This window comes from Otolemur garnettii, unplaced genomic scaffold, assembly GCF_000181295.1.
Source record: "Otolemur garnettii isolate 467f Iridium unplaced genomic scaffold, OtoGar3 scaffold00071, whole genome shotgun sequence".
Lineage (NCBI taxonomy): Eukaryota > Metazoa > Chordata > Mammalia > Primates > Galagidae > Otolemur > Otolemur garnettii.
Genome location: NW_003852466.1, coordinates 5,536,487 through 5,548,566, shown reverse-complemented (window position 1 = coordinate 5,548,566; position 12,080 = coordinate 5,536,487). Strand labels below are relative to the sequence as shown.

At 37.8% G+C, this 12,080-nt stretch overlaps 1 protein-coding gene across 1 annotated transcript in view; it reads left to right on the top strand.

Moving 5' to 3' along the window:
* LOC100947894 overlaps positions 1-12,080 on the top strand; it is a 135,219-nt gene that overhangs the window by 55,948 nt on the left and 67,191 nt on the right. Inside the window, 7 exon segments of the mRNA XM_012807544.1 lie at positions 816-891; positions 2,003-2,085; positions 2,088-2,110; positions 2,113-2,211; positions 2,357-2,486; positions 6,439-6,542; positions 8,933-9,109. Of these exon segments, the coding sequence (XP_012662998.1) occupies positions 816-891; positions 2,003-2,085; positions 2,088-2,110; positions 2,113-2,211; positions 2,357-2,486; positions 6,439-6,542; positions 8,933-9,109 (692 nt within the window).

Here is a 12,080-nt window from a genome sequence, read left to right as displayed (position 1 = left end):
GGGGAATGGGGTTGGGAGAGGGGAACTGGGTTGGGAGAGGGGAACTGGGTTGGGAGAGGGAAACAGGGCGGGGAGAGGGGAAAGGACAGGGAGAGGGGAATGGGCTGGGAGAGGGGAACTGGGTTGGGAGAGGGGAAAGGACAGGGAGAGGGGAATGGGGTTGGGAGAGGGGAATGGGGTTGGGAGAGGGGAATGGGCTGAGAGAGGGGAAAGTGCAGGGAGAGGGGAATGGACAGGGAGAGGGGAATGGGCAGGGAGCTTTCCAGTGACAGTTGGATGCAAATTACTATGAAAGTAAATATTTAAAAAGAAATATTAAATAACTACCTTTAGCTCACTTTACCAGCTCAGTCTGGGTGTTTGAACAGGATTTCTGAATGAAATAAAAAAATATATATTTTGTTCATTCAGACTTGGTTGAAATTTGAACTTCAGTAACTTTCTGGAAATGGAAAGAATTGCTAACTGACCAAGTGTATATTCTTTGGAAGATGTTAGATCCATGGTTATGAATGCAGTTTGTGAAATCAAGAACATATTTTCAATTATTTAGAAAAGCATATCAAAATATATATCACAGAACATGAAACCTTAAAATAAAGGTTTTCTTCTTTTGCATGTATAAGAAGTGTGTGTAACTATTTCCTACAGTTTACTTCTGTAATATTTTGCTTTATTTGAAGTATTAAAGCATTATGTTGCTTGTATAAAGTCTTTTTACATATATTTGGAAGTTAGATTCTGTTTCTCGAGACTTGAAACAATACTAGATCATACATATTCACATCCCATTTTTCCTTTTAATTTGTGTGTAGGAAATGGCTGGTTTCTTGATGATGTTATGGTCAAGGATCCAAGTACAAACCGCAAATATGCCTTCTTTTGTCACAGGTTTGTAGATGTGCTTTTACACTGAACAAATTCATTTCATATTATTTCCAAGTTCATGTATTTTTGATAATTGGGTAGGTTATTTAGTTATTCCTAGTCACTGATGATTTGTTGGGTAACTTTTAAGAACATTAATCATAGGGGCTACTGCTTCTATTGAAAAAGATACCTGTATGTTTATCATAATTCCTGGTGACATAAATTTAGTCTTATTAATTAAGATAATTTTTAAAGATTTTTTTTTTTTTTGGAGACAGAGCCTCAAGCTGTTGCCCTGGGTAGAGTGCTGTGGCATCACAGCTCACAGCAACCTCCAACTCCTAGGCCTAACCGATTCTCTTGCCTCAGCTTCCCAAGTAGCTGGGTCTATAGGCACCTGCCACAATGCCTGGTCATATTTTTTTGTTGCAGTTGTCATTGTTGTTTGGCAGCCTGGGCTGGATTCGAACCCACCAGCTCAGGTGTATGTGGCTGGGGCCTTAGCCACTTGAGCCAAAGGCACTGAGCCTAAAGATAGATTTTTAAAAATATAATTTATTTCTACTTGTCAGTAAGGAGAATGAAAGTCTTTCATAGGAAAACATATTCCCTTTGGATTAGATCCCAGATTAGGCTCAAAATAATAAATGTATACCATATTTCATGTAGCTTTTTATGTAATGATGATATTGTTTACCCACTGGCAATAGGTCTGGATTTTTGAGTTATTTTTCTAGTCGTGATGATAGATTTGATTTTTCTTTCAACACTCTCCTACCTCTTTCCTCCTGGAACCAATAATAGCTATTTATGAAATTACTGATGAGTTTGGACTGTAATTGGTGGCCAAAGAACAGGGTAAAATAATTGATTCAAAGAACATAAAACCTGTAACTTTGCCAGTTAGCAGGCTGATAGAGTGGATTAGGGAAAAACATATTTTATTCTATCAGATCCTGGCATAGTCATTTCAGAATTACCTTTTCCAAACTAGATTCCTCTGCTTTTAACAATTGGATATCCTTGTCTTTTTCCATTCCTGTTATTCATTCTTTCTGACTTGGTTAGACAATTGCCAATGGTATGGTAAATATAAAGCCTAAAAGTAATTGATCCACTTTTCTTTCTGCAGATGGCTGGATCAAGGGAAAGATGATAGTAAAATTGTCAGAGAGTTGTATGCCACGGATGACAGTGTCTTCTCTGCGAGTAAGTGTGTGTGCACACATTCACTGGAAAATGGTGTTTTATGATGACTGAAGAAAGTATATCACTGCTGAAATTAATCATCCTCTTTTTATCTTCTCAGGGGAGAAACTAGAACTTAAGAGAAAAGAAACAGTAAGATTTTGCTTTGGGCTTTATTTAGTACAGTGTTCAAATGGCTATTTGATGTGTTAAAATAGTGTATGGTGTATAGTAGTCTTAGTAATTTCTCCTCTTTGTTTCTTCTCATACTGGTGTTGTTTTTCTCTTGTTTTCCTAGTGGACTGCAGAACGCTGGAAGTTCACAGAAGGAAATACCATTCAGTTCTACAACAGCCTGACAGGAGGGTTTGTCCGTCTGCATCCAGATGGCACCGTTGATGCTGTTGGAAAGAAGAAAGACAAATATGGTAAAATCACTGGACAAAGTGTGTGGTGCTGGGCGGGTCTCAAAGCTGAAGGAAGGAGATTTCTAGACACAGTTTAATTGATATTTTTGCTTCTTTTTCAGATGGCCATTTTAATAATTCACTATCTGCATTAATACAAACGATCAGTAGATGACAGGCTTTACATCTGAGCAGACAGTGTTGTTATGCAGAACAATGTACTATAAAAAATTTATGTTTGGTATTACTTAAATGAAGAATAAAATGTAGGCAATAAATATTAACTGTTTATAAAAAGCAACAGTATTTAAGGAATTAAGTCACTTCTACTGTCAAGTGCCTATTCTGTTCAAAACACCATGTGAAATAATTTGAGAGCCACAGAAATAGTTGAAATATCATCCTGAGTTTTAGAGATTGATAATCTAACGAAGATAAAAAATGCCCTGCAGGGTTCCAATGACGGTGGTTTGTAGATAGTGTCACAGTAAAGGTACAAAGGAAAAGCTAAGCGAAGATGAGTTTGATGTTTAATATCTGCATGTCATAGAGTCACAGCAGGAAGAATAAACTGATGATGATGTTGGGTCTTTGACTGTGAACCCAAACCTCCAACTTTATTTGAAATTTTGACTTTCGGCTACTTACATTAAATTTGTCTTCTGTATCCATCAGTCTAACTTTGTTGTACTTTGTTGGAAACTATGCTGTTCATCCTTTCAGATGTGCTAGAAATGCTAACGGACAGCATTTTCTTCAAATGTAACTATCTTTACTTCGTATTTCAGTTCCTCGGGGGATATACCGGTTTTCTCTTTGATTAAAATATATGGCCATTCAAGAATACTTTCTAGTAGCTTCTCTTTCCAGAATTATTCTTTGGACATTTTCTTTACCTACTGATTTCCACTTGGGATTAGTTATCCACTTAGATGAATCAAAATGATCCTTCACATCCTATTCCCCAGGTTCCTTGTTGCCAATGTTTATGATCTTTTTTTATTAGTATGGTAGGTCGTATTTGCAAGTATGGCCACAAAACATGTCTTATTATTAAATCAGAAGCTATAAGGATCTCAAGTTTACCCTATGTGTGGGAAACAGGAGACCACTGGTTCAGAGACCATGACCATTTATTTTTCACAGCAAATGCAGCAGTCAGAGGAATATCTCATACTGGGTTTACTCCCTTAGGACATCTCAAGAGAGAGAAATGTCTTTAAGCTTTCCTGTGTTGGAATATCTCCTTATAAAACATTTTATAAATGCTTTTATTCAGAGGCAGTATACTAGGCAGGAACATGAAGCATGCAGGAAGTAGAACTGTCTTCCTCTACCCATCCCACAGGCTACTCTATAAAGGGAGCTTGCTGTCCCCTCATCAAGTCTGATTTCCTCACTCCTTGCTAGGTTAGCTCTTTCTCCATGTTTTGAATAACTGAATCAACAGCTTATCTTCTAAGATCTTCATCTTCTACCTTTAATTCTTGAATTAATCTTTCTTGCAACTCAGCCCTTGTGTAGTAAGGAAGCTCAGGTACAAATGCAGAGAGGTCCTAAAGGAAGACCTGGCACTGACAGCCCTGGCTGGATACCTACCTGCAGCCAGCACTGGCACCAGCATGTAAGCCTCTGTGCAGAGCAAACTAATTGGTAGATGCTGAAAATAGAGAAAATGTTTACCCTACAGGGTTTCTAACATCTTAAGATGCCGAATGAGGAATTCTAAAAGAGGCAGGTGCAGGGTTGTGTGAGGAATTTTCCTCAGTGTAACTGACATTTTTGCAACAGGAGGTCTCTTATGTGTGATAATTACTTGCAGGAATATTTCCTGATGTTATGCTCAGCGTCCCATAAATTCACACTCATGAGTCAGCTTTCATGCCTATAAAGTGTTGTGATGAACAATGCTGACCTGTAGACATTTTTAAAGGAAAATATTTTAAGATCAAGTTTCTGAGATATTTTCACTCCACAGAACAGTGTTTTTTTGTTACCATAAGCCCATCTTTCTATTTAGTTATTAAGCTGGTTGTGAGTTTAGTTATTTCTATACTCATAGAGTTAGAGTGTACATTTCTCTGAGTGCTGCTGATCTATGTTTTGGGAGTACTGGATCTAAAAGCAGACACATCTCCAGAAATTGTAAGAAATGTTTGTTTTAAGCTGTGAAGCATGGGAGTAATATCTTATACAGCAATAGGTCACTAATAAGCCACTTCCTACAGTGTTCTGTAAGGCTATTGCCCACAGTGATTTCCTACTCTGGGACAAGGAAGAGCTTCGCTGTTATGGCAAGGAATGAAGAGGGCAGCATTTCTCGAGTTGCTGTTTTACGTCTACATTCTGCAGTGGTTCACTGAAAAGTTATGAATATTAGTGCAATTTTTCTATGGTATTACTACCGATCCCTTTTTAACGACCATAGATGCATTTTATAAAGTGTTTGTTGTAGAGTACAGTGCAAAGATTAGAAAAATTTCTAATACAAAAGTAATGAACCATACCATTTTCACGATAAAAACACTCAACAAAGTAGGAGTATAAGGATATTTCTTCTACATGCTAAAGGGCATTTATGAAAAACTCACAGCTAGGCTGGGCGTGGTGGCTCATGCCTGTAATTCTAGCACTTTGGGAGGCTGAAGTGTTGCTGAGATTAAGCTGGATTAATCCACATACTATATTTGAGATTTTTTTTGGCAGTTTTTGGCCAGGGCTGGGTTTGAACCCACCACCTCTGGCATATGGGGCCAGCGCCCTACTCACTGAGCCACAGGTGCTGCCCTGGGAGGCTGAAGTGGATAGATTGTTTGAGCTCATAAGTTTGAGACCAGCCTGAGCAAGAGTGAGACCCTGTCTCTAAAAAAATAGCTGGGCATTATGATGAGCACCTGTAGTCCCAGCTACTCAGGAGGCTGAAGCAAGAGGATCGCTTGAGTGCAAGAGTTTGAGGTTGCTGTGAGCTATGATGCTACAACACTCTACTGAGGGAAACAAAGTGAGACTCTGTCCCAAACAAACAAACAAAAAAAAGAAAATCCCATAGCTAGAAACATAGTCCGTGATTAAAGGCTGAATGCTTTCCACTTATTGAGGCTCAGATGTGCTTTGACACACTGAACCAAAGAAACAACCTTGTGGTCTCTCTGAGCACTTCAGCAAATATTCAGAGAGTGAAAGGGAAGCCTTCCTACTTTGTCCTTATACTCCTAAATCAAAAACAAGACAAGGGTGCCTGTTTTTGGCACTGCTATTGAAAATTTTTATTGGACATTCTAAGTAGAGCAGTTAGGCAAGAAAAAGAAACAAAAAGCATCCAGATTAAAAAGGAAGAAGTAAGACTATATTTATAGATGATCTCATACATAAAAAATCCTAAAGAATCCACACACAAAAAACTATACCTAATAAATAAAGTTATCAAGGTTATAGGATATAAGATCAACACAAAAAACTTACTTGTATTTTTATGTGGTAGCTATTAATAAACTAAAAACAAATTTAAGAGAACAAGTCTGTTTATAATAATCTGTTTGTAATAGCATCACATTCTTAGGAATAAATTCAACTTTTTTTCTTTTTTTTTTTTGGAGACAGAGTCTCACTTTGTCGCTTTGGGTAGAGTGCCATGGTGTCATCATAGCTCACAGCAACCTCAAACTTTTGGGTTCAAGAGAGCCTCTTGACTCAGCCTCCCAAGTAGCTGGAACTACAGGCACCCACCACAATGCCCAGCGAGTTTTTCTAGTTTTGGTAGAGATGTTGTTTCTGGCTGGTCTCAAACTCCTGAGCTTCAGCTATCCACCTGCCTAAGTAACCCAGAGTGCTAGGCGTGAGCCACAGTGTCCTGCCTAAAAACATTTCTTGATAGACATAAAATATATTATTAGGAGATTTCAGTATATAATTGAATAACAAAAAAACTTTAAAAGCATAAATTACTTGATAATACTTAAAAACTGTTTTCTAGGTCTCTTTGATGTTATTTTCAACAAAAGAAATATATGCATTTTCCAAAGTCATGAGATGAGGCATCTTTCTCTTGCTCTGGACAATGGCTCAGTCACTGGAATGGTATGTGAATTTCTCTTTGCTATAATAATAGTATTGTGTCCCTGTATAAAATGTGTTTGTAGAAAATATTTTGTAAGATTATCAAATTGTGTTTTACTTTTTTCCATTATTCTGTTTTGTTTCACTAATCTAAATTCTCAATTTTGGCAATTGGAATTTAGATAAGAAAAAAGTAGACCAATTCTCTGATAAAGTTAGAAATTTTAATGAGCTTTCAGAAGGAGTCTGACTTCATTTTGGTTGGAAAAGTAGTTTTTTTTTTGTTTTTTTTTAAAGGCCCTGGGTCTTGGTATATCGTCCATTACCCAGGTTGTTCTCAAATTCCTGGCTTCAAGCAATCTTTCCATTGGAGCCTCCTGAGTTGGCTGGGACTACAAGCATGAACAATCACACCCACCTTCCAAAACGCTTTCGCATATATTAATATAAAGCTGTATATAAAATTCATGCATGTTATTTGTCTTGAAAAATTATATAGCATAGTATAACTTTAATATATATTTTTAAGTGCTTACTATGTATTATAATATTTAACTCTTAGATCTATGTGAAAGAATTCATTATTATCCTATTTAACATAAGAGGAATGTGAAATATAGGGGAATTAAGTGAGTTGCACAGAATCACAAGCTAGTTAGTGTGAAAGCATAAATTGGACACAGAAACAGAAATTGAACACAGAAAAATGTGACACTAATACTCATGCTACATTTTACTTATGTAACATTATATAACATTAATTATTTTTAACTCATAGCATGTTATTTAACTTAATAGAAAATAATAATTATTGAAAAAAAAATTTATGTAATTTATATGCCTGAAATTCATGCTAAGTGATTAATCAGCCAAAGTTTCTTCATGAAGCCTTTCTCCTCTGCTCTGGAGTTAGTGAGGTATCCTACACTGTACTTAATAGCACGTTCTCATCAGCACAGAGCCTGGTCATAGTAAATGCTTAATAAAGATGAATGTAGTGGGTATAGAATTTACTCAGTTGAGTCAAGAATTGAAGAAATGTCTTATTACTTTTCCAAAATCAAATTCTTTACCTTTAAGCCCCTCCTGTTCTATCATACTAGGCTGTACTAGGCTGGTGGGAGATTCTCTCTTAGTTACTACTCATCTTGTCTCTGAGAAGATTTACCTGCTATGGGGCCTCAGTGTATCTGGTGATACCTTGATAGCTTTGGTCTACACTGGTCACTGTGCTGTACTTACCAAATGTCATATGGTTTCTTGAAGAATAGCTCTTCTGCTTCCCTGCTGTCTTTGGGCAGTAGTACTTTACTGAGGTTGTTAGACTTAGCCATTTAAGCTGCAGCAATAAGCCCCTTCCTCTCCAGGCCCCACTGCCTTCCTGGGCCACTGAGGAGCTATGGGATGGGGGAGGACCTCATACACTGCCTGAAACTAGGCGGGCCTCCCGGTAGTGTAGCCTCCTTTATTCATTTAGTCTTTTGAAAGCAAAACCTCTAAGAATGAGATAAGACTTCTGTTAATTTTAGTTTTTAGTCCCAAGTTGTCTTAAGTTTGGAGGACAAAAATGAAGAAATGAGAAATAAACAGTGATAAAATACATATATATATTTGGAGACAGAGTCTCACTATGTCACCATGTCACCCTTGGTAGAGGGCTGTGGCATTATAGCTCACAGAAACCTCAAACTCTTGGGCTTAAGTGATTCTCTTGCCTCAGCCTCCCAAATAGCTGGGACTACAGGTGCCCACCACACCTGGGTATTTTGTTTTTATTGTTGTTGTAGTTTTCATTGTTGTTTGGCAGGCCTGGGCCGGGTTTGAACATGCCAGTCCCAGGGTACATGGCTGGTGCCCTAGCTGCTGAGCTACAGGCGCCGATAAAATACGTATTAATATCTCATAAAATTATCTCGCCATTGGACTTACCCAACACTCTGCCATGAGTTCTGAGAAATCAAGAGAAGAGTTCTTGAAGTAAGTCGCCAGAAATAAAGCTGGGGAATAAAAACATTTGAATTATAAAATCATGGTATCTTATAAATAGTAGCAGGATTCTATAAAGTAAAGTAGTAGACCTATGTATACATACAAACATAAATGCAGCATATACAGAATGTGCCAAAAAAGTATACAGATTTACACATTTTATGAAGGAAGAAAACTATTATAAAATTGTAATATTCAGCATATACCAGTAACAAAAGATGAACACAAGTCATTATGAGCACCTCTTAGAATTGCAGAAGTCAAATATGACTTGAGCATTACAATTTTAATACAGTTTTCTCCTTTCTTAAAATGTGTATACATTTTTTGGTACATTCTGTGTGTATATAAAATGTCAAGTTTTAATTTTTTTCTCTTGCTAATATAGTTTGGTTTCTTATCTTTTTTTTTCTTTCTTTTAGGCCACTGGTGAAGCAGCCACTGAGCTGCGGGTGCTTTATCAGCCCAACCGCTGTGCCCTTCTTGAGTCAGCACTGGTTCCTGGTCATACAGTAATTTTCAATCATCATGGTGGAATAGCTGATGAATTGTCAGCAGGCTATCCAGATATTCCAAAGGAATTTGTGATCTTTGTCAAGGTAAAATGGGAGTTGATTCCAACCCTCTTGATCACTTTGAGGGGTTCAAGCTTGTCAACTATGTCAACATAATATTAAAATTTATCTTGCTGCAAATATTTACTTTCTTTTGCCCTGTTGAAGATAACTCTCAAATTGAATCATGCTGAAGTAATTAGATCACTTCCCACTAGGTGGCGGTGGTGCCTATTACCATTCTACTTGCCCAGACTTTGAAAGGCAGTAGAGATCACAACGTCAGCAGCAGTGACTACTGTGATGGGATCAGCATCCTGTATTTTAATAGTTGGGGGTTAAAACTATGTATGAAAAGTTAGAGAATCTTACATTTGGGAATCCAACAAATGTGTCTTTAACTTTTCTGACAATTAGTATATTAAATCCTTTCAGTGTTATATCATGTGATCATTTCATAATGCTTATGCTTCTTTGTCGTATGTTTTCGTGAATTTATCTTAAAAATAATGTTATATTAATATAATATAACATTATATTATATTTGTGACATTGTCTATTTTTTTCCAGGCACTCACTGAAAACTCCACCACACACAAGACTGAATGAAATTATGAATTTAAGCAGTCAGTATATCAAAAAATACTGACTGATATTGTTAGCTGTATTTTAAAGGGGAAGAAAAAGATTTTCAGGGAAATTAATGATCTTGACTAGTTCAGCATAGTTAGTAAATAGCAGCTCACGAGTCAAACTATAGTCTATTTGTCTTTAAAGCTTTTTATAAGGCCGTACCCTGAAGACAGCTCAGGCTTGTTTTTAGTCCACCACAGTAAGCAGGTATCTTAATAAAGTTAGTCACGGGAAATTTTTGCTCCCCGTGCGTATACAAGGTGTATTTATTCTATACTGTGGTGTATTAAGTATGAAACAGCCTTGTGTTTAAAAAATGTACATACCTTAATAAAAAGTATTGCTAAAAAACACTAATGATTATATGAGCCTTCAGTAGGATGTACTCTCTTTGCTAGTGGGGGTCTCGGCTCCGTGTTGATGGCTGCAGACTGATCAGGGTGGTGGTTACTGAAGGCTGGGGTGGCTGTGGAAGATTCTTAAAATAAGACAACAGTGAAGTTTTCCCTAGCAGTTAATTTCATGAAATATTTCTCTATACATTGCTATGCTATTTGATAGCATCTAACAGTACAACTTCTTTCAGAACAGGTATCAGTCCTTTATCAACTGAGTTTATACAATATTCTAAATCCCTTTTCTTTTTAACAGTGTTTACAGTATCTTCACCAGGATTAGATTCCACTTCAAGAAACCATTTTTGCTTATCTGTAAAAAGCAACTTTTCATCCCTTAAGGTTTTATCATGAGATGCAGCAATTCAGCCTCATCCTCAGGCTCCACTTATAATTCTAGTTCTTTTGCTATTTCTAGTACATCTGCAGTTACTCCTCCACTGAAGTCTTGAACCCCTCAAAGTGATTCAAGAGGGTTGGAATTAACTTCCAAATTCCTGTTCAGGTGAATATTTTAACCTCCTATGAATCATGAATTTTTTTTTTTTCAGACAAAGTCTCACTATGTCACCTGTGGTAGAAAGCTGTGATATCACAGCTCACAGCAACCTCAAACTCTTGGGCTTAAGTGATTCTCTTGCCTCAGCCTCCCAAGTAGCTGGGACTACAGGTGCCCACCACAACACTTGGCTGTTTTTTTTTTTTAGAGAGACGGTCTTGCTCTAGCTAATGCTGATCTTCAACTCCTGAGCAATCAACCTGCCTTGGCCTTCCAGAGTGCTAGGTGTGAGCCACTATGTCCAGCTCATGAATGTTTTTAATAACTTCTAGAATGGTGAATCTTTTCCAGAAGGTTTTCATTTTATTTTTCTCAGATCCATCAGAGGAATCACTCTCTGTGGCAAATGTCACCTTGTGAAATGTATTTTTTAAATAACAGGATTTGAAGGTTGAAATTACTCCTTGATCCATGGGATGCAGAATAGATATTTATTCGCAGGCAAGAAAACAACATTTATAACTCAGCTGCCAGGGCACCGGCCACATATACTGGGGTTGGAAGGTTTGAACCTGGCCTGAGCCTGCCAAACAACAATGACAACTACAACAAAAAAATAGCTGGGCATTGTGGTGGGTGCCTTTAGTCCCAGCTACTCAGGAGGCTGAGGAAAGAGAATTGCTTAAGCCCGAGAGTCTGTGATGCCACAGCACTCTACCTATGGTGACATAGTGAGACTGTCTCAAAAAAAAAAAAAAAAAAAGAGAAAAAAGAAAATATTAATCTCCATGTGCATCTCCATCAGAGTTCTTGGGCCACTAAGTACATTGTCTATGAGCAGTAATATTTTAAAAGAAATCTTTTTTTTTGGACCAGGAAGTCTCAACAGCAGGCTTAAAATATTTGGTCATCCATGTTATATATAGACGTGCCATCCTTCAGGCTTTGCTGTGCCATTGATAGAGCACAGACAGAGCAGATTTAGTGTAATAATTACAAGCCCTTGGATTGTGTGAATGCGCATTGGCTTCAGCTGAAAATCACCAGCTACATTAGTGCCTCATAAGAGAGTCACCTTGTCCTTTGAAAGCCTTGAAGCCAGGCATTGACTTCTCCTCTCTAGCTGTAAAGGTCCTAGATGGCATCTTTTCCCAATGTAAAGCTGTTTTGTCTGTAGGTAACATATGTTTAGTGTAGCTACCTTCCTCAGTGATCTCAGTAGGGCATCTGGTTACCTGGCTGCAGCTTCTGCAGCCACACGTGCTGCTTCCCTTGCACTTTTATGTTATGAGGTGGCTCCTTTCCTTAAGCCTCATGAACTGGGTGGTGCCTGTGGCTTAGTGGGTAGGGCACAGGCCCCATATACTGAGGGTGGTGGGTTCAAATCCGACCCTGGCCAAACTGCAACAAAAAATAGCCTGGTGTTTTGGTGGGCGCCTGTAGTCCCAGCTAATCGAGAGGCTGAGGCAAGAGAATTGCTTAAGCCCAG